The sequence below is a fragment of the Embiotoca jacksoni genome, unplaced genomic scaffold, assembly GCF_022577435.1.
Source record: "Embiotoca jacksoni isolate LCO1_2020_lvr unplaced genomic scaffold, fEmbJac1.0.p SCAF_6, whole genome shotgun sequence".
Classification (NCBI taxonomy): Eukaryota; Metazoa; Chordata; class Actinopteri; family Embiotocidae; genus Embiotoca; species Embiotoca jacksoni.
Genome location: NW_027185414.1, coordinates 10795634 through 10821621, shown reverse-complemented (window position 1 = coordinate 10821621; position 25988 = coordinate 10795634). Strand labels below are relative to the sequence as shown.

General features: G+C 38.8%; 1 protein-coding gene across 1 annotated transcript in view; it reads left to right on the top strand.

Moving 5' to 3' along the window:
- The window catches only part of smyd3 (SET and MYND domain containing 3), a 73516-nt gene that overhangs the window by 44028 nt on the left and 3500 nt on the right, over nt 1–25988 (top strand). Inside the window, exons 6-10 of the mRNA XM_069174112.1 lie at nt 7619–7686; nt 13644–13746; nt 14382–14492; nt 17226–17313; nt 17861–18035. Coding sequence (XP_069030213.1) covers nt 7619–7686; nt 13644–13746; nt 14382–14492; nt 17226–17313; nt 17861–18035 — 545 coding nt within the window. The remainder of the gene's footprint in view (nt 1–7618; nt 7687–13643; nt 13747–14381; nt 14493–17225; nt 17314–17860; nt 18036–25988) is intronic.

The following is a 25988-nucleotide window of genomic DNA, read 5'->3' as shown; positions in this document are numbered from 1 at the left end:
GTAGCCAACATTTATCCAGTTACACATCTAGAAAAAAATAGAGCAACGTTTGCATTTATTGTTAGTCATCTATTTGGCCCCTTAATAAAGGTCCTATATTCACTCTCCTTTTAACTCTGTTTTGGGCCTCATAAACGTCTGTGTTTCATATTGCAGATTCCTAAAAGTCGCACTGTTTCCTTGTTGAAGGCTTTTTACACTACTGATATTATCTTAACCAGCTTCACGAGGTCCTCACCTGGAATGATTTTATCTAACCGATGAACCTTGTTACAAGTGAATTGGTGGAATTTCTCCATGTGAGTTGAGTTTTGTAGGAGTAGTATTGGTGTACAGTAAACTATACTATCTACTGTAGTAATCCTTGATATGGCAAGAACTGCTCAGCTAAGTAAAGAGACACAACAGTCCATCATTACTTTAAGGACTGGTACACAATGCCTGAGATTTCAGTGGTGTTGATGTGCTTTGGTTACAAAAGACCAGATATTCAACAAACAAGTTATGTTTTTAAGGAATATTTGGATGCAAACTGTTATGTTTATTCTGAAATATACAACTATAACTTTAATTGTTTTTATTAACTTCATGAAATTAATAATAAGATATTTTTCAGTATATTGTCATATCATGAAGAATATCATCTTCACAGAAATAACCTGAAATATTGTGATAGTACTTTAGGGTCTATACTTCCCGTATAGCTCAAATAGCAGACACATCTCAGCATTAACTAATCAGGCCTTCATGGTCAAATTCATTAGGCCAGGTAACACATTGGGTGGACTTTAATCTGATGAGTCTAAATTTGAGATGTTGAGTGTGAAAAGCTTTTATCAAAGCAAAAGGGAGCTATTTTGAAGACTCCTAAACTTAAACAAAATTTGCTGTTTGATAGATAAATCCAAATGTATTATTTCCTAGTTTTGATGTCGTCAGTGTTGTTCTCCACTGCAGAAAATAGTGAAAATAAAGAAAACCCACTGAGTGAGGGGGTGTGTCCAGACTTTTGGCTCCTTCTGAATCAGTGAATGAGAAGAGGCTGTTTATCCTGTTTTTGTTTTTTTCATATTTCCTCTGTAATTCTGTCTGTGTTTGTCTGCCTGTCTATTGAGAGATGAAAGACCCATGATTAGGTCATAAATACTTTATCAAAGCATTAATAGCATGCACACACACATGCACAGAACACCCACAATTGTGGCCTTTGATTTGGTCTGATGGCCTTTGTAGTTCTTCCCAGAGTGACAGTAATTGAACCGATTCCAGCAACATTAAAGACATAAACCATCCAGTCACAAGTTTTTTGAACCGACATGACAGGACAAAGCAAACCAATCCAATCCAACACCTCGATATGAGATGACAGGACCTCCCGCTCCACACCCCGCCCAAACCCCCATCCATCCACTTAGAGGTGTCCCATCCATATTTGTTTCCAAAATGTCACTGGAAGCATTTTGATCTGCCCCTCCTGCCGGGAATACTTAATGTCAGCACAGACATGCAGAGTGTAGCCCTCCAGCTGACTGGAGTTTACTGTGAGCATGCAGGTTAGTAGAAGCTTCTCTAGTCTCAATTTCTGATGAGAATGCATTCACAGGGACTCTGACACCTCACACAACTTTTGCTGGCTTTTACAGATAGAAAAGTTTGAATATATTGAGTGTCAGTTACACATCCAACAGATTCAACAAGCCATTGAGTCAAAACTCTAAATGTGAATATATTTTTCTATTAAAAAAAAAAGGTGTGTATTTGTAGTACGTGTTATTTGATGTTATTTGAGTGGTTGAATAGGGACTGACTGGTTACAATACATGCAATTAGATAAATTATCAACCAATTAGCATTGACTATTTTAAAATATTTTGTATTAATTTAAGTGTTTAATACAATGCTGTAGTTATTTATGTCTGGATCTATATGTGAATCTAATCTCTTTTGCTTGTTCATTACCTTAAACCTTTTTGGCGTTTACCTGCAGAATGGAGTCCAAAATTCTGATTTGTTTTTTTACTCCCTGCAGAGTGAGATCTTTGATCTTATTTTTCATTTTCCACTTCACAGGCTGCTCACTACACCCTTCTCTCACTCGCCTGTCTTTGCCTCTAATGCACATTTATCATTCTTCCAAGTTTCATCCAAATCTAATCAGAATAAATATTGTGTGTGACAGGCAGAAAAATAAACGACCAAACAAATGAATGAACGCGGGGAGTAACATTTTCTGCATCATTTTGAAGAAAACCCTTCCAGACAAAATGTACGCGACGGTGTCTTTTGTGCAGATGCTGTGATTGTGAAATTCCCAACAGTGGGAATGGCAATATCTTATCAGGCATGTAATTCCCATTAAGAACCTGCTATTATTTGCTCGAGAGACTCTTTCTTTTCAGTTTCTGGAGTACAGTTCATTCACTCAAGATGGGTAGAAAGTAGCCCTGGGGGCACAGTAACGTCTCTCTATGGTCTTTTCCTCAGCTAGTCCCCCCCTTACTCACACTTCACCTGAGTGTCACCTCAAATGAACCCACACTCACAGCCGTGAAGGGCTTTCATTAATAGCAGGGAGGTTATAAATAAACAGGTAAACTGAAAGGATGCTCTCAACAGTTCTCCACATATGAACAGCCATCTCCATGGTTACTGATGGACGACTTGTTTGCCCCGCCGTGGAGGTAAATTATGTGCTGTTTCTCTGCCAATGCAAGACATCTTGTAGGCTAAGGCACTTCCTACAGATAAAGTTTTGAGCTCATTGTTAAAATGTTTGATACATTTGAAAAAAACCTCACTATACAGTATGCAGGTATACAGAGCTCCAACCAAGGGTTATTTTAGTTTTTGATTAATCTGTCAGTTATTTTTTTTTTTTGTCAGTTTAGTTCAGTCTTTAAAATATCACAAAATAATGAAAAATTATCATAAAAATATCCCACAGTCCAAAATGATATAATCAAATTACTTGTTTGTCCACAAATATTCAGTTAAACAACCAGGAAATGTATAAATATTCACATTTGAGAAGCTGGAACCAGAAAAGTGTTGGCTGATTAATTTTCTTCCAGGGAACAACAATACCTACATTCAACTCTAATTTGTACGGTTTATAGGTCGCAAAGTATCATACGTTCAACAGTGGTTCACCTTTACTCTTGAAGAACCTTGCAGTCCACTTCAGTCCTCACTCAGACCCCATAACCAGGCCTATCTCCACCACGCTCTGCCAGCACCAGACAATGGCCTGGTTGCAGCCAGATGTCATTCTGCTATAGAGGAATAAAATTGCCCTGGCTTGATGTTTTTTATTTGAACTCATCACAATTCTCTTGGTGGCACTTAGCCAAGGATACAGCAATGGTGACTAATAGTGTCAGAGAGGAACTTGTGTTCTTGGAACATTTGTATGTGGGAAGACGAGTCCTGGCATTAAAACTGTTAAATCCTCATGAAAGACTGAAGAGAACCAAGCATTAATCATTGATCCAAAACTTTTTCAGAACTTGCCATTATCATCATGAAGTTTTCAACTCTGAATTTGTTGTTTCCTATTGCAGTAGGGAGTTTGAAAATGGTAACACAGAGAAAGTGAAAGGGGAGGATTGAGATATTTTGCCAAGGGCAAGTTTATACCAATATTTTACATCCAGCAAGTCAGACCAGTCCTCACTAAATGTTTTGGAATAGCTCTGTAGTGGAAAGAATTGGATCAAGCTCATGCTTTTTTCAGACTATCTTACTTTCTACTGATAACTTGTATGAATTGTCAACACTAGTGGAGCAGCATTTGTTAAGACTAAGGAGCGTTTGTTGACAGTAACAGGAAGGTTTTTCAGTGTGGTCACACCAGCTCCAATAGATAATTTTCAAAACCTGATATGAAACAGTACGGGGCTTTTAATTTGAAACAGACAGAGGAAGTACCGGCATTCGGTCGACCAATACTGTAACCTTATCACTCCCTCACTCAGTGACACAGACATTCATGTTTCTAGGGCTGCTGTGGTTGTCAAAAATAAATGAACTGATTCATCAGATTGTGTGTGTGTGTGTGTGTGTTTGTGTTTGTGATGCAAAAGATGTCCACCAACTGGCTCTGCAGATGTGAATGTTCTGCAAGATTGACTCTCACCTCCTGAGCGAGATTGTGTGTGTGTGTGTGTGTGTGTGTGTGTGTGTGTGTGTTTGTTTTTGTGTGTTTCTGAGAAAGATTTATGTCCAGCTGAGCACCCCACCACTGTTTGTTTAAATGTTCCTCCCTGTCTTTGTGCTGTATTAAAGTGAAAACTGAGTGAGACTCAAATCATTTTTTCTTAAAGGAGACAGATGGATAAAATGGGAAAATATGGCAAAACATAACAGTTGTCTCAGCAATGTTTGTAATCTTTCAAATGACAGTTGGTCAACGCTTGTCATTGAACCAGGTTTCTAGACCCTCCTTTTTATTTGGTACTTCGGTATGTTTATTCTGTGGTTTTGACGTCATGTAATTTAGTAGTTAACATGGAGACTTCTGTGTCCTTGAATGGTGATGCCCACAGATTAACCTGTGACAGCAGCCTCATGAAATAAGTAGTTTATAAAGCAGCAAAATAATGAGCAACAATGTTTTATATTTAATGAATCATTGAAGTCATTTTTATAGTTGAAATATTCTCTGGTTCCTGCTCCTCAAATATTTTTTTCTTTCACTTTTCTATCATTTTCTGTCAGCCCTGTTAAGATGTCACTTTGGCTCTTGCAATTAGAAATCATGATGATCATTTCTGTCACAATTTTCTGATGTTTCATTGACCAAAAGATTTATGGATTAATCAAGAAAGTAATTTTCAGATTAATCAATAATAGGGATTTTAATTGCAGCCCTTGTATTCTACTGTATGAAAGGGTTTTGTAGATGTTTGGGCCAGTGGGCTCAACACACATCCCATCCATGCAACACACACACACACACACACACACACACACACACACACACACACACACACACACACACACACACAACATAACAACAGTGTTTAACAAGCAGAAGTATTACGTACTAAAGCATTCACAATATATTCATTTATTACTTAATAATAACTACAAATCAGCAAAAAGGGGCACCGTTCAGGCTTAAACTCATTTTAGTCATCCGTCTGTCTCTGTTATGGGTGACATCGACTTCACCAAATGAAAATCTAATGAAAGCGCTTAACTGTTATTCTATCTTAATGCATTGTCAGTCATATATAACATATGGCTGTACTATGTAATGTATCTGTCTCCCCCCGCTGTAATGCATGTTTTATGGCACAGATGATGAATGTCTGTAAGAGAAACTGAATAACAATGAAGTATGTGTGAGATGAAAAAAAAGATTTGTGTGAAAGAGGGAGAGAGAGGAAGATTTTGTCCAAGATTTGGCATGTTGTGATGAATAAGTGGCATGTAAACCCTCATTTCCCAGGAGCCCTGACTCTAATGGTGTTTATTACAACTGCAGATTTGAATTGGATCATCTTGATGAGTTGTGTTTCTGGTCTGAATGGGAAACATCTGTCTGGGGCTCCCTTTGTCTCTGTATGTCTGTGTCTTCTCCTTGTACAACAAATGAAATTATAATATTACCTAAATTACTGTTTTATTTTAATATACGTTCTGCGTACAGCAGAGAAACACAGCTAATGCACACAAACACACTTGTTTGCCAGCTCAGTAGCTGACATATCAAAGACGGTGGTGCCTTTTTCCTCCCCCTTTTTCTAATCTTTCAATTCTTTGTTAACTTAATTCACGTTTTTGTGTGTGTATTGCTGTTTTAAACATCTTCAGGCATTTTATTTGTAAAACTGTCTGTGCCAACTCTGCTAGTTGAAAGAAACAAACAATCTCTCTGCCGAGTTTTCCTCTCTGTCATCTGAAAGCTTTCGGCTAATTAATGAATTTGTTCCTGGCATGTGTCCTTTAAGTCATTTAGACCACCCTGATGCATTGTGGGAGGTTTATATAAACAGGGACTGAGGCCTTCCCAAAACATGATTTGAGGTTTTTCTGGCCTGTAAATTTTGTAAGACTCACTGTTGATGTTTTGTGCTTGAACATCTTAGTATAATAAAATTTAATATTTGATTGTAAAGATTTATGATTTGCTTTTGGAAGGTGTTGCTTACATGTCTTTAAAACAAGGTATAAAGATTTGGATACGTTTGTATATTTCAATGCTCAATTTGTTTAAAAATAAAAGTAGACACACCTGATTAAATATTTTTAAAGATATTTTTAACAATGTTTCTGGGAAGTAAACAGTAAGGGCCAGGAATAATGGCGAGATGAGGAGTTTTGTGGCCATGCTTGGGGCATTATAATGATAATGCAAACATGACATGTTTATTGTGTTGACTGTCTTAGTTTTGGATATGAACCTGCTAACATTCAAGAATTAGAATGAAACAAGTACAACTGAGGCTGTTGGAAATGTTGTTAGTTTTGCAGTTTATAAACAACCGTCATGGTTGCGCTGGATGAAAAGTCAAATTTCAGGTCATTATTAGTCATTGGGATTCATTCCTCAGGCATCATAAACTTCTGTACCAAAATTTCAATAGTTAGCTCCACCAGGGAGGTTATGTCTTCGGGCTGGTTCGATTGTATTTGGATGATAGTTGTTTCACAGGGGAGAGCCTAAAATGCTACAATTGTAACATCGCCACAGTTGTTGAGCGGGGTGGAGGTGTGAGTTCTCCGAGTGCTTACTAGTTGTTTATATTTTAGTCCGGACCAATACTGATCCAAGTTGCTAGCGAGGCAACAAAATGCAAAAAATGACTGCTTGGCATCACCACTTTAACGCTGTCTCAGAAAATAATCCATGCAGGTCGTTACAGTGTGAAATAATGTAGTAACCTTTAACGATCTTATCTCAGCAGTATTTGCTTTCCATTCAACATCTCTGTATATAAAATTGTACTTAAAAATTGTGCTTGGCAAAAATGTGATTTCACTTACATTTTTCCTTCAGATTTTTCTGCTGACATCAGAGATTTTAGTGTATTTATTGACGCTAAGAGGAACTGATAACCCCAATTTCATCATCTCTTCTCAAGTGATTTTATAGCAACTCATTTCCAAAGAATTTATTGGGTTTATCTTGTTTACTGTTATATTCTTTGGTCTCATCAGTACAATTTCAGAGAATACTGTCTTTATATTTACAGCATTCACTTTCATTTCCTTTCACTTTTTCATTTTCAGAGACCCTTGGGGAAACAAAAGAATTTCACTTGCTCTATTAAATGTCATCGTACATGGTCGCTGAAAGTTTTCTTTTAGACTAAGGTGATGAAAAATACTAGAGGCATATGTATTATTTAAAAAGCATTTTTTATTTTAATTTTAAAAGAAATAATTTCCCTCGCTCAAAAATAACCAGATGGCAATTTTGCACAATATATGCCCCTGCATCTTGAAGCCCGTCATGTTGCAGTCTAAATGCCGCTGGAGTTTTGCAGGTGCCAAAGATGGGTAAAAATGTTCAGAACATATGATGAAAGGTACTGTTGGTTCCCTGAAGCAATTTAACAAATAATCAGTCTCTCTTTGTCTCCACTTTTTTTATTCTCTTTCTCTCCTTTAGGTGACATGTAATTGTTTCACCATCAGTGACGGGGAGCTACAGGAGATTGGAGTTGGGCTGTATCCAAGGTAACACGCACACCCCCCCCCCACACACACACACACAAAGGGCAAGGTGAGGAGCATAGACATCTTAAAAGTATCATTGATTTCAGTCTAGCTCATAATCTTTACTAGATTGTACCCACAATGTCATACTTGTACAATAAAAACGCCACAAATTTAAATGTAGCTTGGAGTTACCTGCCCCATCACCGCACCCCAACCAGCCCTACCCATCCTTTACCCGCTCACTTTCAAAGCCCTCCCCGCTTTGTTCCTGACAGTTCTTTGAAGTGCGAGGAAGAAGGGAGGAATAGAGGAGAGAGAATTTCTGTTATGAGGCGAAAACTTTAAAATGAATGTTGACAGAATATTATAACGCTGTTTGGGGAAGATGGAGGCAGAAGAGAAGCCAGGGCGCGTGGAGAAATGCTAGGTTTGACTCCAACTGATGTGTGATTGATGATGTGATTGTTGTCTGCAATGTGAGAGGGAAAGACACACATACACATACACACACACATGCGCACACACACACACACACACACACACACACACACACACACACACACACACACACACACACACACACACACACACACACACACACACACACACACACTGCAAGGCGATATGCACTGTAATCCCTGTATTGAATCCTGGGTGAATCGGGTGGGATTTGGCCTGTTGTTGTACATGTTGTTAGTGTTGCCCCACACACACACACACACACACACACACACACACACACACACACACACACACACACACACACACACACACACATACACACACTGCAGGTATCCCAGCCAGTTTTTCTGGCCGGTGTTGAGATGTCAGATGGTCACAGTGGCATTACCAAAGCTCAGCCAAACCACGCGTGTCTGTGTGCGATTTGTGTTGTAACTCATCCATAAATTATAGGCCCGTTTGCAGGATGGTCCCTTGCTTATTCATTTTTTTTTTAGGTTGCCTAGCAACCGAGGCCTTGCTGAAAAAAGGGGGATTACTCTGGTGAGAATACACCTCTGAGCATCCCGTCAATTTCTGTTCATTTTCGGTCTCTGCTATATTTTTTAAAGTTTGCTCCAAAACACATTTTTCCCTCTATCTGACTTTCTTGTTCTTTCTACTGATCTCTTCTCTTTATATTTCATTCTACCTCAAAGCTAACTGGCCTATTGAAGAGATGATGTAAAATCCTCTGAGCTCTCTATAAGTGGTTAAATGATTCACAGTTGAATTGATAACACAGACCTTTGTTCACTTGCCATAATCCATCAAAAACCATGAACCTCAGAGTATTTTAAACCCACATGTAGCTGCAGCCAAATCCCCACTGAGGTCCACTGAAATGAAAGTGAGGAGAAGAGATTAGGTGACATTATGACACGAAGACCTGGGAGATGTTTATGAGTTCCACATCGTTTAAAGGTGTGAGGGTCAGATTAAACTAGAAAAGAAGTGATTTGTGCGGCGCATTGTCCGTACAAACTACCTCTGGTTTTAGAAATCAAAAATAAATCCCAGTTTTTCTACTGACAGTGAAAAGTAGCTTAAATAGTGTAAGAAAACACTCCATAGAGCGAAAATTACAGACAGGTTGGATGTACAGGTTACAGCAGGTTGGATGTACTGTAGTAATCTAACGTCGTAGATTGTAGACGGTGAGTCTGGTTCAACTCTTTAAGGTGAAAACCGTAAACAACATTCAGGTCTAATTTCTAGTGCTGCTGCATGAGTACAGTAGGGAACAACCTGTTTACATGAAAACACTCAAGAGAATCACTAACATAGAAATAAAGTAGCAGACAACAGTAACAAAGAGACGATGATATTGAACCTTTTATAGCATTAAATATCAGCTGAAGTTGTGAACATTATTCCTGTTCTGTCTGTACTCTCACACAAGTGATATTTCACTCTCCACCCTGCTACGTACAGCAGCAATTAGTTTCAGTTAGTGTGAGCAGATACTGTTAATGTGAGCTGTGGTTTAGTTAATTAATCTAATTAGTATGCTAATGAGCTGCTCTCCACCAGATAAAAGCATCGTTTGGAGGGCTTGATTTCTAGTTGATATTCAACCTGCAACTTCTCCACTGAAGAACAAAGCCAGAGGGTTACTGATGTTTTAAAAAGGCTGAACACACACACACATGCACATTTTTTTCCATCTCTGCAGCCATTTTTTTAGCTGAATATGATAAACAAGAGCATCAGTAATGGATGGGGTGATAAAAACAGACAAACCTCTCCACTATTTCTTCCCAGCCATGTGTACAGTGATAATAAATGTATTTTTATGTGTCAGGGAGCTCCTAAAATACTTCTCTCCTTTAAAGCACAACATCAACACACACAGTCACAGTTCAGCTTGGGAAAGATGCACATCAAGTGCAGACTTTACAATACAGGAAAATTATATTTGCAACTTGGCATTACTGTCTCCAGTTACATACTTTGGTTTTTCAGTTAATTCATAACCTACATATAAGACAACAAATAAAGGTGTGTTACTCTGCTGCCAGTCATCACACCTGTCTAAAGCTCATCAGTCATGAAGTAAATCCTATTGATTCAACTTTATGATCACTTTGGAGGCTGCAGTTTGAACTTAGACGTGTTTCTAATATTCAGTGAGTGTGTCTGCAACACAATAAGTCAAGGACATCCGTCATTACTCATCAAATGTGTATAATAGCAGGGCATTTTTACTAATTATGTCAAGTTCGATCAGGCGTAAATAATTACTTTATCTTACACAATCAGAATTTTGAACAATCCTGCCTCTCTTCCATCCTCACGTTTGTCTCCATTAGTTTACACCGACTGGATGATGCCACCTTTGCTATAATATATCCTGCCCCAACCATGTCAGACATTATAATGGAAAATCCTTACAAAGATAGCGTTAAAATCGGGGTCTTTATGATTCTAATAAAACCTCAGTTAAGATATACTGGTAATATTGAACTTAGGGACTTAGGAACTAAGGGGAAAATGTGTGATGTGTCACTGAAAACACTTATATTTTGCATCAGTGTCTTGATGGTGCCACTTGTCAAAGTAAATCTGCAAGTGGATGAGTAGGAAGATGATTTGTATCCATAATAAATTTGGGAAATGAGACAAAAGCCTTTGTTGTGACAGAAGTGGAGTACCCATCGTTTCCTGGTTTATTTGTGTGCCTGTGTGTGTGTGTGTGTGTGTGTGTGTGTGTGTGTGTGTGTGTGTGTGTGTGTGTGTGAGTGAGAGAGAGAGAGAGAGAGAGAGAGAGAGAGAGAGAGAGAGGCAGATAGACCAACAGAAAGAAATAAAGAGTGATTTGTTATGACAGAAGCAGAGTACTTATTTTGTCTTACTGTGCAGGGAATTATCTGTGTGTGTGTGTGTGTGTGTGTGTGTGTGTGTGTGTGAGTGAGTGTGAGTGTGTGTGTGTGTGAGTGAGTGTTGGTTTTTTTGAGCACTCAATCTTAAATGTGCAGGATTCACATTAGATTCACTGAGTAGTCAGATGATACTTAACGCTGTAACAGCACCTTGGATACAGGGATATAAGACGCTTGTTTTCCCTGAGTTGTCACATTACACTAGCTGATAGATGGGTGATAGTCTTTGGAGATGTGTCACTCAACATGTGTTTTTTTATCTCAAATATGTCGGCACAAATTTCCAATCCAGTCAAGACTGAACTGACTGATTTGAGAAAACAGTGGGACATGTTGCAGTTGGTGCGTCAGCAGAACGAGGCTCCTATTTTCCAAAAAGTGTGCTGGTATGTTTTTTTCAAAGTACCCCCCTCCGGTAACAATCAAGTTTTTAACCATGGTAACATGTCCATATGTTGTTGTTTTTTATATGCTAGAAGACATATCATAAGTGAAATAATCAGCCAACACCACAGCTGAGTATTTCCACTTTGGAACTGCAGTGACAGGCTGACAATGTCAAAAACACGGATCCAGACAGTGAGTGTTTCATACATCACATACATAAGGAACCAATCCCGGCAATTTACAGGGTGATGCTTTCAATATCATCGAGCTGCAGGAGAGAGCAGAATGAAGACAAAGTTTTTGAATCTAATCCACTTTAAGGCATTATGTACAGTGCATCCGGAAAGTATTCACAGCGCTTCATTTTTTCCACATTTTGTTATGTTACAGCCTTATTCCAAAATGGATTAAATTCATTTTTTTTCCTCAAAATTCTACACACAATACCCCATAATGATAACATGAAAAAAAAAATTTTGAAATTTTTGCAAATCTATTAAAAATAAAAAAAAAAATAAAAAATCATGTACATAAAGTATTCACAGCCTTTGCCATGACACTTAAAATTGAGCTCAGGTGCATCCTGTTTCCACTGATCATCCTTGAGATGTTTCTACAACTTGATTGGAGTCCATCTGTGGTAAATTCAGTTGATTGGACATGATTTGTTAAGGCACACACCGTCTATATAAGGTCCCACAGTGGACAGTGCATGTCAGAGCACAAACCAAGCCATGATGTCCAAGGAATTGTCTGTAGACCTCCGAGACAGGATTGTATCGAGGCACAGATGTGGGGAAGGGTACAGAAAAATTTCTGCAGCATTGAAGGTCCCAATGAGCACAGTGGCCTCCATCATCCGTAAATGGAAAAAGTTTGGAACCACCAGGACTCTTCCTTGAGTTGGCCGCCCGGCCAAACGGAGCGATTGGGGGAGAAGGGCCTTAGTCAGGGAGGTGACCAAGAACCCGATGGTCACTCTGACAGAGCTCCAACGTTGCTCTGTGAAGAGAGGAGAACCTTCCAGAAGGACAACCATCTCTGAAGGACTGTGAGGCCATGAGAAACAAAATTCTCTGGTCTGATGAAACAAAGATTGAACTCTTTGGCCTGAATGCCAAGCGTCATGTCTGGAGGAAACCAGGCACCGTTCATCACCTGGCCAATACCATCTCTACAGTGAAGCATGGTGGTGGCAGCATCATGCTGTGGGGATGTTTTTCAGCGGCAGGAACTGGGAGACTGGTCAGGATGGAGGGAAAGATGAATGCAGCAAAGTACAGAGACATCCTTGATGAAAACCTTCTCCAGAGCGCTCTGGACCTCAGACTGGGGCGAAGGTTCATCTTCCAACAGGACAACGACCCGAAGCACACAGCCAAGATAACAAAGGAATGGCTTCGGGACAACTCTGTGAATGTCTTTGAGAGGCCCAGGCAGAGCCCAGACTTGAACCCAATTGAACATCTCTGGAGAGATCTGAAAATGGCTGTGCACCGACGCTCTCCATCCAACCTGACGGAGCTTGAGAGGTCCTGCAAAGAAGAATGGGAGAAACTGCCCAAAAATAGGTGCCAAGCTTGTAGCATCATACTCAAAAAGACTTGAGGCTGTAATTGCTGCCAAAGGTGCTTCAACAAAGTGTTGAGCAAAGGCTGTAAATACTTATGTACATTATATTTGAATTCTTTATTTTTAATAGATTTGCAAAAATTTGAAACAAACTTTTTTCACTTTGTCATTATGGGGTATTGTGTGTAGAATTGTGAGGGAAAAAATGAATTTAATCCATTTTGGAATCTGTAACATAACAAAATGTGGGAAAAGTGAAGCGCTGTGAATACTTTCCGAATGCACTCTATGGGATTTTATTTCTGAGTAAAAAAATTATACTAAACTGATCAACAGCGATCAATGCCAGGAGACGCATACAGTTCATACACACCAGATTTGCCAAGAACAATTTTCAGAATTTTTGTTTGGAAGTTAAACTTTTAATCACAGAAACATTTTTCGCTCTCTCTCTCTCTCCCTCTCTCTCTTTCTCCTCCCACTCTTCCTTTACTTTCTCTGTGTCATTGCTTCTCCCTGTTCACTGCTCTATCTCTTTTCCTCTCTTTTTCTTTTTACCCTTCACTCCTCCTCTTCCTCCTCCCACTCTCTGGTGCTCTCTCTCCCTTTTGCTTCTTGTTTGCTCTCTCTCAGTTTATCTCTGTTAAACCATGACTGTAGGCCAAACTGTGTGATGGTGTTTGAGGGAACGAAACTGCAGCTCAGAGCTGTTCAGGATATCAACACTGAAGACGAGGTATGAGGAAGAAAACACTCTCACACTGCATCTTTACAGCGTTAATAATGTGGAATATGACTGTTTTGATTGAGTGCGATGTTGCTCCTGCTTTTATGTCCATGTACTTTATGAGCAATACTTATTGAATATTCTTTATCCACTGTTGTTATTGATGGGGGAGCCAATGCCTTTGGCAGTTTTGAATGACACATAATCTGAAACTAACAACCATTTCTGTTCTGGAATGAATTTTATTGTACAAGTAATAATTCTGTATATTTTGATGGATGTAAAATGAACTCATTGTTATGAATCATTATTAAAAGTAGAGACAAGTGAAATATCACAGCAACATAAGCAAGATGACAGCTCCTAACTTGGCTCTGTTTTCTCAAATTTTCCATTCTTCATCATCCCTTGTGATTATATGTAATGAGATGCTTACATGCCATCTGGACGAAGACACACACACACACCTCCCTCCTACAGTTTCACTTTTCTCCACACTCAGTTTACCTAAATTCAGTTCCAAATATATTTTCTATCTATAACCATGCTCTGCTATATAGCAAATATACTAAAACTATGTCAAAAAGGCTAAATAATGTACAAATACTTTTCATTTCAAACTAAACTCTTCTGTCTGTGTCCAGCTGACTATAAGTTATATTGAGACGTTGTCACTGACTGAAGATCGACAGAAGCAGCTGGAGGACCAGTACCACTTTACCTGCCACTGCCAGCGATGTGACTGTCGAGACAAGGTTAGACACACAGACATTCTATTGTCACGTTCACTGCAGATTTCTGAGAGTTACAGCCGTCTACAATGATGTTTTTCACTCACAAAACACAACTACTGTATTTCTACATGCAAACAATGATCCAAATATGACCAATAACAAACTAAAACAGGCGGACCATATCGTACTTTTGACACTGACTTTGTTGGTGTTTGTAGAATTTCTCTGTCAGACCTGGTTATTAGTGATAAAGTGTATATCATTCATAAATGAGGCTGCTGTTAGACTTAACATATGTAAAAAAAAAACCTTGCTTCTAAAAGTTACAAGTGTCTTATTTTCGCCTATATTTGTCTTCATGAACATCCCTCTTTGGTGTCTGCCAATATAGAAGGGCTTCACTTTCCTTGGTACCACTTGGCCATGTCTATGTGAGTATATTGGAACAAAAACAATATGGGTCATAGAGAAATTTTAGAAACATATTTGGATTTCGTGTGAAAAACAACCAAACATTAGAAACAGGCATTAATCTGTTTCTTGCAGGCGTCTCATCAAAACCAAAGACAATATTAGAATTTTGAGTACCGTATTCGAAATCATACCCGATCTCTTGCTCTTCATGCTGCTGGATACGTTTGTGACTTTCATTGTGCAGATACTGCCATGACACACGGCTTTAATACTTCACTTTCACTACCCTGAAGATAGCTCCGCATTTGCAAGAAGATATTTGTCCAGAGAGTGCTTGTCGGAGATGAAACAAAAGAAATGACACCGTGGTGTATCTTAGAGTACCGTTGCAGAAACATCTGTGTTGTGCGGATGTGGATTACCTCAATATTAAAAAAAAAAAATGCAATAAAACCTCCATTAAAGTGGTTAAAATTTATATTCGGCACTCCACGTGTTACTGATTTGTATGCATAACTCTTAACTTATTACGACTGGATCATAAACTTATACATTGTATTTGGGGATTTTACACATTTTCTTCCTTAAACCAAACCTAATTATAATTTCTTAATCACTTAAATTTGTAAAAATGTTCTTGAAAAGATCAGACACACACACACACACATTCACTCACTCACTCACTCACTCACTCACTCACTCACTCACTCACTCAGCCGTGCTGTGGATTTAAGACTGTGTATCAGTGCACAACGTGTTTCAGTGGACTCTTTCCCATCCTCTTCTCCTTTTCCCTCCTTCACTCATATTCCATGTTATCTCCTGATGTCCTGCTCTTCCTCTCTGTCACTCTGTCACGCTCCACCTCTTCACACCCTCTCTCTCTCTCTCTCTCTGTCCACCAACTGAAAAATGAGAAAAATTATCTTGTCTTTCAGCTACAGTTTTCTTTTCCATCCATCTTAATCCACTCCATCTTCATGTCCCAGTGTCTACGTCTCTATCCATCTGTTTTATTTTCTCTCGCTTTTCTCGTCTTTTTGTCTCTGCCTTCACTTCTGCATGTAACTTTGTTCTCTATTCACCATATATGACACTTTGGTCTTACTCTGCCACAACACAGCAGCTCTCAAGAACATAGGATCTGTTTATGCCTCTGTGTGTGTTTGAGATAGTGAGAGAGAGCACTCAATTGAGGACAATGGCATCCATTTTATTCAACCAACCTTTGTTCTGCATGCAACACAGACACACACACACACACACACACACACACACACATTTTTTTTTTTTTTTTTTTATTTTTTTATTTTTTTTATTTTTTTTATCCTCCCTGTCTTTAATCTTTAGCTGATGATGACAGCAAGATGCTGGGTTGTGACCCGAAGTTGTCATGGCAACAGATGATTGTTGACATCAAACCTGGGGGATCGTGTTTGTGTGTTGTTGTTTTTTTTTCTCTGTGCATAATGAGTGTGTTGTGCACATGTTAAGATGCACACAAAGAAAGAGACAGAATTATAAATACTTTAATTTAATTTTGCAAACCCTTAAGGCCTTTACATACGCAAATAAATGACATGAAAGTGCAAAACACTGGCCTAAGAATATTTGACATCAAAACTATTCATGTAGGCAGTGATGTGAATTTGTATCGGTTGTTCCAAAAATGTTTGTATAGATTTGTGTTGGCTCATTCCTCAGAAAAATGTTGGATTCATCATCATCCAGTGATGAAGATCTTTTCCTGTGCTTGTCCTTGAGTTCATTGTCTTTGTAATTTGTGTTCCCTTTATTGAATATAACTCCGGGTGGCTAGACATTGTCACTGGAAGTTGTGATGTTTTGTCTGTTCCACTTCCACACAATATGATGCATGGATGCCTTCACTTGCCACACCAAAGCTCAGAAAAATCAACCTCCTCCTGAAAAAAAGGCACTTTTTCACCACATAATTTTAGCATTTTGTGTGAAAGTATTCACAACAGAAACAATATTGTAGTGCGAATTAATCCCATGAAAAAAAAATGTCCCCAAGTGTGTAAAGACCTTTACTCGGGCATGTAAAGACTTGTTAACATCTCAGGTCTATTTAAGCTATGTCACCTGTTTCTTTCCCTTTATGTCTGTTTATAATTCTTTCAGCTGTCAGTCACACTTTGTTATTCACAGTTCAATTTTAATACCACATTTTACTCTTTTTATTTATACTTTTTTTTTTAAATTCTCACTCCACCTGTTCCTCAGAATAGTGTAATATCAGCCTGCATATACATCAAGTATGCACCAGAGTGATTGTTTTAGACATTAATGTCAACAATGTGTCTCTTCTCTGCCCAGGATGCTCTCATGCTTTCAGGCGAAGAAGCAACATGGCGCCTGCTGAAGGAGACTCTACCGAGACTGGAAGGACTAAAAACAGAGTCCAGGATCCTTTACCTCCAAGATCCACTGCAGCCTGTAGACACCAAGCCTCTATCAATCTCTGATGTTCATATTTAATTAACACCTTTGTAACTGAACATTTCAGAGGGTCAGTTCTTGATTGCCAATATATATCTTTTTTTAATAGACAGGCATGAAATAATGAAATCAAACAGTTTGATTGCTACAGTGAGTGCATCATCCTAAAGGCGAAGTGGTAATTTGCCATCAAAGTTCAGCCAATAAATACATGAATCAGTATCTAAAAAACAAATTCCTGGCAGCTGAGAACTAGGAAATCATTAACCAAGTAATTAAGGCTCCAGTTCAGTGTGGATTGAGGTGCTGTCTGGAACGTAACTATTTTCATCACCATACAGCAGACAGGATGGAAAGAGACAGACATGAGATAATAATGACTTTGCACAAAATCAGCCACTTTATGCAAAGTTGTCTTCATATATACTTAGATTTCCCTTCACAGTCTGCAGCTTTCATCCCATTTCTGGGCATCCAGTATAAATATTGTTTTTCCTTAAGTCACCTTCCAGATTGGCAAGCACTGCTCGAGAGCTGCAGACATCTGTTATCAACTGTTGGTGGTGAAGTTCCTGATGAAAATCTCTACAAGCTCAGAATTACAGACATGGCTTTAGATGCTTGTGTTCACCTGCAACACTGGCAGGAAGCTATGAGGTTCGGGTTAAAGACGCTTACAGTGTACAGGTGAGTGCGTGGTCGCGTGTGCGTGCCTGTGTGTGTGTGTGTGTGTGTGGCTCAGGCAGGAGAATGTCACCTTCATGCTTTACCCATTGATGTCTGATATGTTCTCAGATTTTAATGGAAAAAAAAACAAAACATGTTCTGCCTCCAAATCTGGATGTGTGTTAGGATTCAGTGAAGCTACAAGGTGGTAAAGTGATGACAACAATTCATCCATAGTGCATCTGTAGTGCAACTCTCTCAGTTGAGGCAGGATTGCATAACCAATATAGATTATTAATTACTAATCAGTCCTGATTCCTACATGGTCATCAAAAGTCTTTCAGATTGTTGTTTTTTTTATGTTACTTTAGACCAATCTCCATCATTTTATGCTGTGAAAGAAAGGGGAGAGTCTCAGATAGATTACTTTAAAAGATTCAGGAGATTCACAGCAAGGGTCAAATTTAATGGGAAAAAGCCATGTGGTATAGCATAGTAATCTGTTAGGGTAACATTAAAAGGGTGCTTTGCTTATATCTGAGTTTGAAGTGAATGGCAAGCATTGAAAGCAGTGATCAAATGTGGAAAGATTCAACACAAGTAGATTCCACAATGCAATGAATTTGACTCTTTGACCTGATAAAGGACACATGGATTTTGTTTTGTTATCCATGCGTAGTGGAAATAAAGCCCATCAGGACTGGTTTAGAAAGTTGATGTAAAGAATAGATCATAGAAAGGAAATTATTTCAGGGTTTATCATTGTAAAATGCAGTGGCTGAGAGCTCAACGTTTTCCACCTGTGGAGGCATAGGCAAACAGAAGCAAATTAGTCAAATATCCACACAGTGATGACATCAAGTGGGTCACATCTTGAAAAACAGATTTACCAAGTTGCAACACATTCCAGCATATCAGGATGTATTGTATTTACAGCTGGTTGTGCTCTTTCTTACACCAATTAGCTTTGGCACATTGCATAATCGATGTTAAAGATATTTTAAATCTGTGGGACTGTGGTTACTCGTGCTTGTTTTGCTATCGTTGGGTTGCTGGTTTCCTGGTGATCATTGGTTAAGAAATGTAAGTAATGCAGAAATGCCAAAAAGGTCTGATTGTGTACGTTTGATATTGTGACTATTGCATACATGCATTTTTAAGTTGAGTTTTGTATCTACAGAATTTGTTAAAACCATGTTTTAGATTTCAGAAAACTCTTTGTACTGATTTTACAAAATCTAACCCAGAGAAAAACTTAAATTTAAATAGTGATTACTTCTTAAGGCTGCTCAGCACCAAAATGTGAGGCGTAAGGAAAAGAACAAATTAATAAAGAGGAGACATCAAATAAATGTAGTAAATAAAGTGTTGGTGAAGTGAAGAAATCAGATGTATAAATGGAGAGAAGAAAGTGGAAATCTAAAAAAGTCCAAAATCTTTAAATCTTCAAAAACTTCAGTAAAATAACAGGGTCTGGTTCAGGAAGTACAACCCTCTCATGCCTCCACCTCCTTTATTCTGCAGTGCAGTTTCCTCACACAACATTATACCCACACTTGCTTGTGAATGTGTGTGTGAGACTAATTGATCTTGTGTGAAGGGCAGAGCTCTAGTGGCACAGCCATGCTCTCACACACACCGGCAACAACATATCCACAGGAGAGAAACGGCAACAGCCTATAAATAAATAACTAGACGCAGAACAGCAGAAAGAAGGAGAGAGATGGCTATACGAAGGGCGGCATGGAGAGATCGGTGTCAGTTGAAAGAAAAATGTCTGAAGGAAGCAAAGACGAAAGCAAAGTGAGGGATGGTTGTAGGGAGGAAGCAGAGAGAGGGGCTGAGTGCGGATGGAGGTGAGAGAGGGGATGTAAGCAGGAGATAAAGGGGAAATGAGAGAGGGCAAAAGGGTGCAGGATGAATGGTGATGAACAACCTTACATGATGGATAAAAGTAGGCAGAAGTGAAGGAAACAAAATAAGAGTGACAGAATCACAAGGAAAGAAAGGAAATAAGGGGACATTGGTGTATCGCAGGGAAACGGTAAAATAAAAGTCCATAACATTTGTGAAATGGACAAAAAGAAGACAAGTGGGATACACTTGAGCATTAAGTTGACAAAGAGCAGACAACAGGAAAGAAAAATAGGAAAGATTCTGGAGAAGAAAGTAAGAGAGAGTAGGAGGAGGAGGAGGATCCTCCATATTCATCTTCTATCTTCCTCTGGGCTCTTCAGATGGCGAGGAAGAAAGATAGCTGCAGGAGTTCTCTATCGCTCTCTTTCTTCTGTCCTTCCCCTCATTTTGTATTCCTTTCTTCTTTCACTCTCTCTGCAGTTCTCCTTTCGATTTCTCTGTTCAGTTTTAGATTTACAGAGAGGGTTTTCCCTGCGAATATTGCACACCTGCTGCAGGCTGTAAACGCCAGGCTTTCTGAACGTATCTCTGCTATAGATTTGTTCACATACACACACATTCATGAATACGTGAATCCATTCACCTTAATGTATTCATGAAAACATGTAGACATACAGGAAAGTAAGGCCTCTGTGGATACGTTTTGTTGTTTAGTTGTTTGATTTCCTTGGGTAAACACGAGATGTGACATCACACTGAGATTTGTTGGGCAGCACTTACAGAAAACAGTCAAAACAGTCTCCCTCATTTACAGTTTTTGGTTTGTTCCGATGAATAAATGAGCAAAGACTGGATGCACTGTTATTAACATTCAGCAGTATTATACAAAGAAATGCATTGCATAAGATTTCTGCATTGGCGATGCCCTTAGTAGACCAGAAAAGTGAACCCACAATGTCAGTCTTTGTGAATCTGTCGGTGGTAGCATATTAGATGCAAAGTCTTTTAAAACCAGCACCATCAAAGTTCTTCCATCTCTGGTGAAGATGAAAATATTTCAGGCAAATCACTGACTGAAGTAGTGATGAAATAAACTCTGAACCTTTTTGAAAACCACAAACTGACGAACTGAACAATGTAAGAGGCTAGTGTGAAATTCAAAAGTACGTAAATACTTAGGGCCTGATTTACTAAGATCTCAAATAAAGGGTACTAAATTGTGTGTTTTTTTCCAAAAGCTCGCACATTTATTTTGCACCGTTTTGCGGGTGATTTATTAAGACTATTTGCGTCACTGATATCAGGTGCAAATCGCTGTATTTAAATGAAGGGTTTGCGTGTGTTAAAGTGATTGCAGCAAGTGAAAATAGAGCAACCGTAAATGGAACAGGAAATCTGATCCTATTGAATTAAACAAATATATAAAAATAACAAGACTAAAACGCTAGGAGATCAATACTCAAGTCAATACTGTGGGAAAAACAAAAAAGCGAAAGAAAAGGCTTAATAATAAAAAGTCTGCAAATAAAAGAGGAGAAGGGTGGATGAGATCCTCTAACAAACACCGATCAGCAGGTCCAGATCTTTCTGTGATGAGCAGGTGACTTTTCATTCAGTGCCTCGCGAGTGCTCGTGAACCTGATGAAGCTACCTGTGAGTTCTGCGGGACACATTCAGGACCTGTGACAGCTCACCTGAATAACGGGACTGGGCGGGACATCCAAGCAGAGATACGCTGGAACAACTCGGAGGCAGGAAAATGCTTAGTCTAAAAAAAAATTGATTTGCTGGTATTTCGTGGCTCCTACTTGTTATTGGCTGTCAATCATCATTCAGTTCATTCAATAACTCAGAAATGTCGCTTGACAAACGATATGTCTGAATAATTTCTGCCTCTGACATAAAAAAAATGTCCATGTCAAACCACGTCTGCGTCTCCTTCTCACCACCATAAGAGCAGCCGTCTCTCCAGATTAGCGCACCTGATTAATACGTTCCATTCAGTCGTACTAAAATAAGCACGCGATCACTTCTCCTGTTTCTACTTTCAGGTTTAATAAATATCATTGCGGGTGCTAAATGTATGTTTTTGCATGTTCCCTCCCAGTATTTTGCACCTTCAAGCAGAAAGTCCAATATTACATATGCATGCAGGCAAACACGCAAAATGGACAACGTGTGTTAAATTGCACATTTGAAAGACGCAATCCTCACTGCACGTTGTTAGTAGATAGATCAGCTTGGACATTTTTTTGAGGGTGGTGTGGAGTTTGCACGTGATTTTACATACAAAAACCTTTAGTAAATCAGACCCTAAATGTAATGTGATGTTGCTCTTTGAAACCTGTGTGTCAGGATCCACAAAGAGTGCAAGAAAATATGAGGGCCTGCAAGATGAATAAAGTAACTTTGAAAAAAGTTGAAGAAACAAATTTCCACAAAAGAAAATTCTCAAATCTTTCTCATGATGTACTGGGTCGATGTGTTCTTCAATCATTTGAGAGTGATAAGGCGTTTTGACTATTCATTGTTTAGCTTCAAACAGGCCAATAAAAGGTTGGGAGCCAGTGTTATAGATTACTGTTTTCTGGTTCTCTCCCCGATTTCCACAAATGTGAACGTGTGTATTTGTCTGGTGAGAAGAGTTGCCATTGCCTGTTAGTTAAACTATGATTCAAAGCTCATTTTAAAAGTTCTTTGTTTAACTGTGTAAAGTTATGCAAAGTTATTCTTAGTTTGTAAAAAACAAAACAAAACAAAAAAAACCCTCTGGAACTGAAGTTACTGCTGCAATTGACAGACAACAAAACACAATTAAGATGAGTACTTGGAGCCAATCTCTCCTCCATGTTTTGCTTCTCCTTCTCCGGTTTTCTACTTACTAAAATAATCCATGTTTCCCTCTCTCAAACAGCAGATTGTGGATCTTTTGTTCCAAACAAGTGCCTCATTAGTTCCACTGCATTTGCCTGGAAATGCTACACTTTTCCACAACTATTAATTTCTCCTTCTTGCCCCCTCTCTTACTTATAGCCGAGAGCAATGGCTTTCTAACTAGCTGCGTCCGACAAGACCGTATTTCTCTTCAATTTATTCTCCAGGGAAATAAATGATGGGCTAAATCAGGAGACAGCAAGCTAATTCAATTATTTTAATTGCTTTGTGGTTCTTTATGCAAAAAGGAAATATAATTGGAGTGTATGTTTGTATGTGTATGTCTGCATGTTATCACAGCCTGAATCAGTGGCTTGGTAATTAAATCAATATTGTAACTTGTTATTATTCATGGCGGACTAATGTTGGTTTACTCTTTGAATTTTCAATTTAATAATTCCATTTTAACCACAGGATCTGGGAACACCTCTGTAATTGGTAAGCTTGTCAGTTAGTGGTTAAGTTAGCCTTGAAGGTGTGAACAAATGGGCTATTAGTATTGGGACTGAAAATGATCAAAGAAGCTGTAGAGTTTGAAATGACTGCATCTGTGGCTACTACAAGTTAATTAACTTGGATTTCACTTGATTCAGATTTTCCTTTTAAATCAAAGGGTGGAAAACTTTCAGCCTGTGAGTGCTACTGTTTTGTATCATTAAAGAAATGATTAGGAGTAATGCTCTGTTGATATCAGATGCAGTTTCTATTTACATTGCTGACTTGAGAGCCCATTAAACCCTCTTCTGGTGTGTTTACTCTGGAGGGAAGTGAAATCTGGCAAACAGTGGGTTAAACAGGGTGAAGTGGATTCATATTGACCTTATCGCTGTATGCATGCTCATACATTAACGCTGGTGTGCATGTGTGTATTTATGTGTCTGTGTTTACTTAAAGCTCTTTTTCTTTGTGTGTGTCAGAGAGAGAGAGAGAGAGAGAGAGAGAGAGAGAGAGACTGCTCTAAAGATTTAAATAAAATGAAAATGGAGAAGGGTTTGTGCTTTGTCAGTGCACAGTACTTTAAAATAAAATATAATTTTGTATGTGTAATCAAGAGAAAACAGGAAGACATAATAGAAATAAAAGAAAGATGAAAGAGGGCAGCAGAGGTAGAGTTGAGAAGAGGAATGACTGGAGCGCTGCAGAGGAGAGAGGGAACCAGCCAAACAACATCGGCAACTTTAATCCCTGCAGCTAGCGGGGTAAAAAGCACAAACATAAACGGGTGGGAGCAGAGTAAAGGAGACGTGAAGTGGGAAAGTGAATAAGAGATTAAAGGAGAGGGATGGAGAAGAACTGAGAATAAAGGAAAAGTAAGAGTCGGGTAAATGAGTGTTTTGAGGATTCCAGTGTTTGCCAACAACAAAGCTGTTTCCTAAAAGTCCCTGGTGTGTATTTATCTATATAGAACAAGGACTGTCCCAGTTCTGTGTGTGCATTTGTGTGTGAATTTACACTTTAGAATATGTTAACGTATACAGAATGTGGGGCATTATGTACAAAGGTCAATAAGCATCGATGCGCATCCATTTTCATGCATGTTTGCATGCGTATACATAAATTCTATCATCTCATAATTATTTGCGTTTTCTAATAAATGTGATGACATTTTCATATAGATCTCTGCGCAAAACAATGTGTCAAAGCTGATGTAAAAAATGCAAAATATGAAAGCTATCCTGCATCAGTAAACAAGTGCTGTTATTAGACTGATATTTGGTAGTTTTGGTAGTACACTGAAGTGTCAAATTTATGACCTGTGTGTGTGTGTGTGTGTGTGTGTGTGTGTGTGTGTGTGTGTGTGTGTGTGTGTGTGTGTGTGTGTGTGTGTGTTTCCTTGTATAAGAGTTGTGGGAATCACATCAAGTCCAAATCATGGATGGGGCTGATCATCATTTTGGATCTGTCACCATGGAAACACAAACTGTATCTGTTTCTGTCACTGGAATATTTACTTCGAGGGAAAGACGGACTGAAAGGTGGCAATGTTCAAAGTGTGTGTGTGCTTGCGTGTGCACTTAGCTGTGCGCTTTTGTACGTGTGTTAGTACAATACATACAAGTATGAGTGTGTTACAGTTTTCAATGTGTCCATGTTGTTTTGTGTGTTTATCATGGGAATATGTGCAGTGTTTGTGGTGCTTTTCTGTCTCTTTCTGTGATTGTTCATGTGTTGTTGTGTCTTTGTGTTTATGTCTGCACAGGTGTCATGTTAGATACTGCAGGTTTCTGTTGAAGCACTGAAAGTAGAATGGAAATGAATTCAATGAAGGAGCTGGGATGTGAAATAGTGTTAAAAAGTAGAGACTGACACAAACATCCAAACACACTCACACATTGAAGTTGATATATTCAAACAAACGGAAACATATAATGCCCACTTGCACTCTTGAATATTATTTTTGTCTTGCTGTTATTTCTCTTTCTCACCTGCTGCTACTTTTATATGCATCACACTTGCAGTCAGACAGACTGGCAAAGCAGGTCTTATTCGTCTTTCTCATCAATTGTCAGTCTAGCTGTCTGAATCTATGCTGTGAATGTCAGTGGATTGCCTCAGGTGTGAGTGGCAGACAGAGAGCAATATGACGGATTAAAGTATAACCATAAGTGTGTATTATGTACACTTCAACTTAAAAGTGAAGCTGATCGAACTTCATTATATAGTGCAGTATTAGCTGTTGGTCATACCGAAGTAAAGTATGCATGCTGTAGTATTCAAACTGCCATTCCAGTTGCACTTGATTGGCGTTGAGAGACAGACTTTTATTAAAAGTAGGACCAGAGAGTGGGCTCCACTTATCAGGGCATCACACTACTGAGCTTCCTTCAGAAAGCTTCTGCCAAGGTGCTGGATGAGAGACTGAGGATAATTGTTGAAGCTCAGATTTCTAAGACATAATGCAAACTTTATCCTGATCAGGAGACAGTGAACCAGTTCTTTACACTTGTAAGAATAATGGAGGGATCATGTGAGTTTGTCCATCCAGTGGTTTTTTGTAAATCTGCAGGTTTATAATCCTGTAGGTTCGCTCAGGGTTGCTTGGGAGGGACACTGCCGGTGATCTGAGCCAACTAGCCATGGACATTCAGAGGCAGAAGCGTTTTATCATTTCTAAGTTTCTGTTTGATATTGAAAAACATTTTTACATAAGATGAAGAATCAAAAGCTCCTCTGAATGTAACA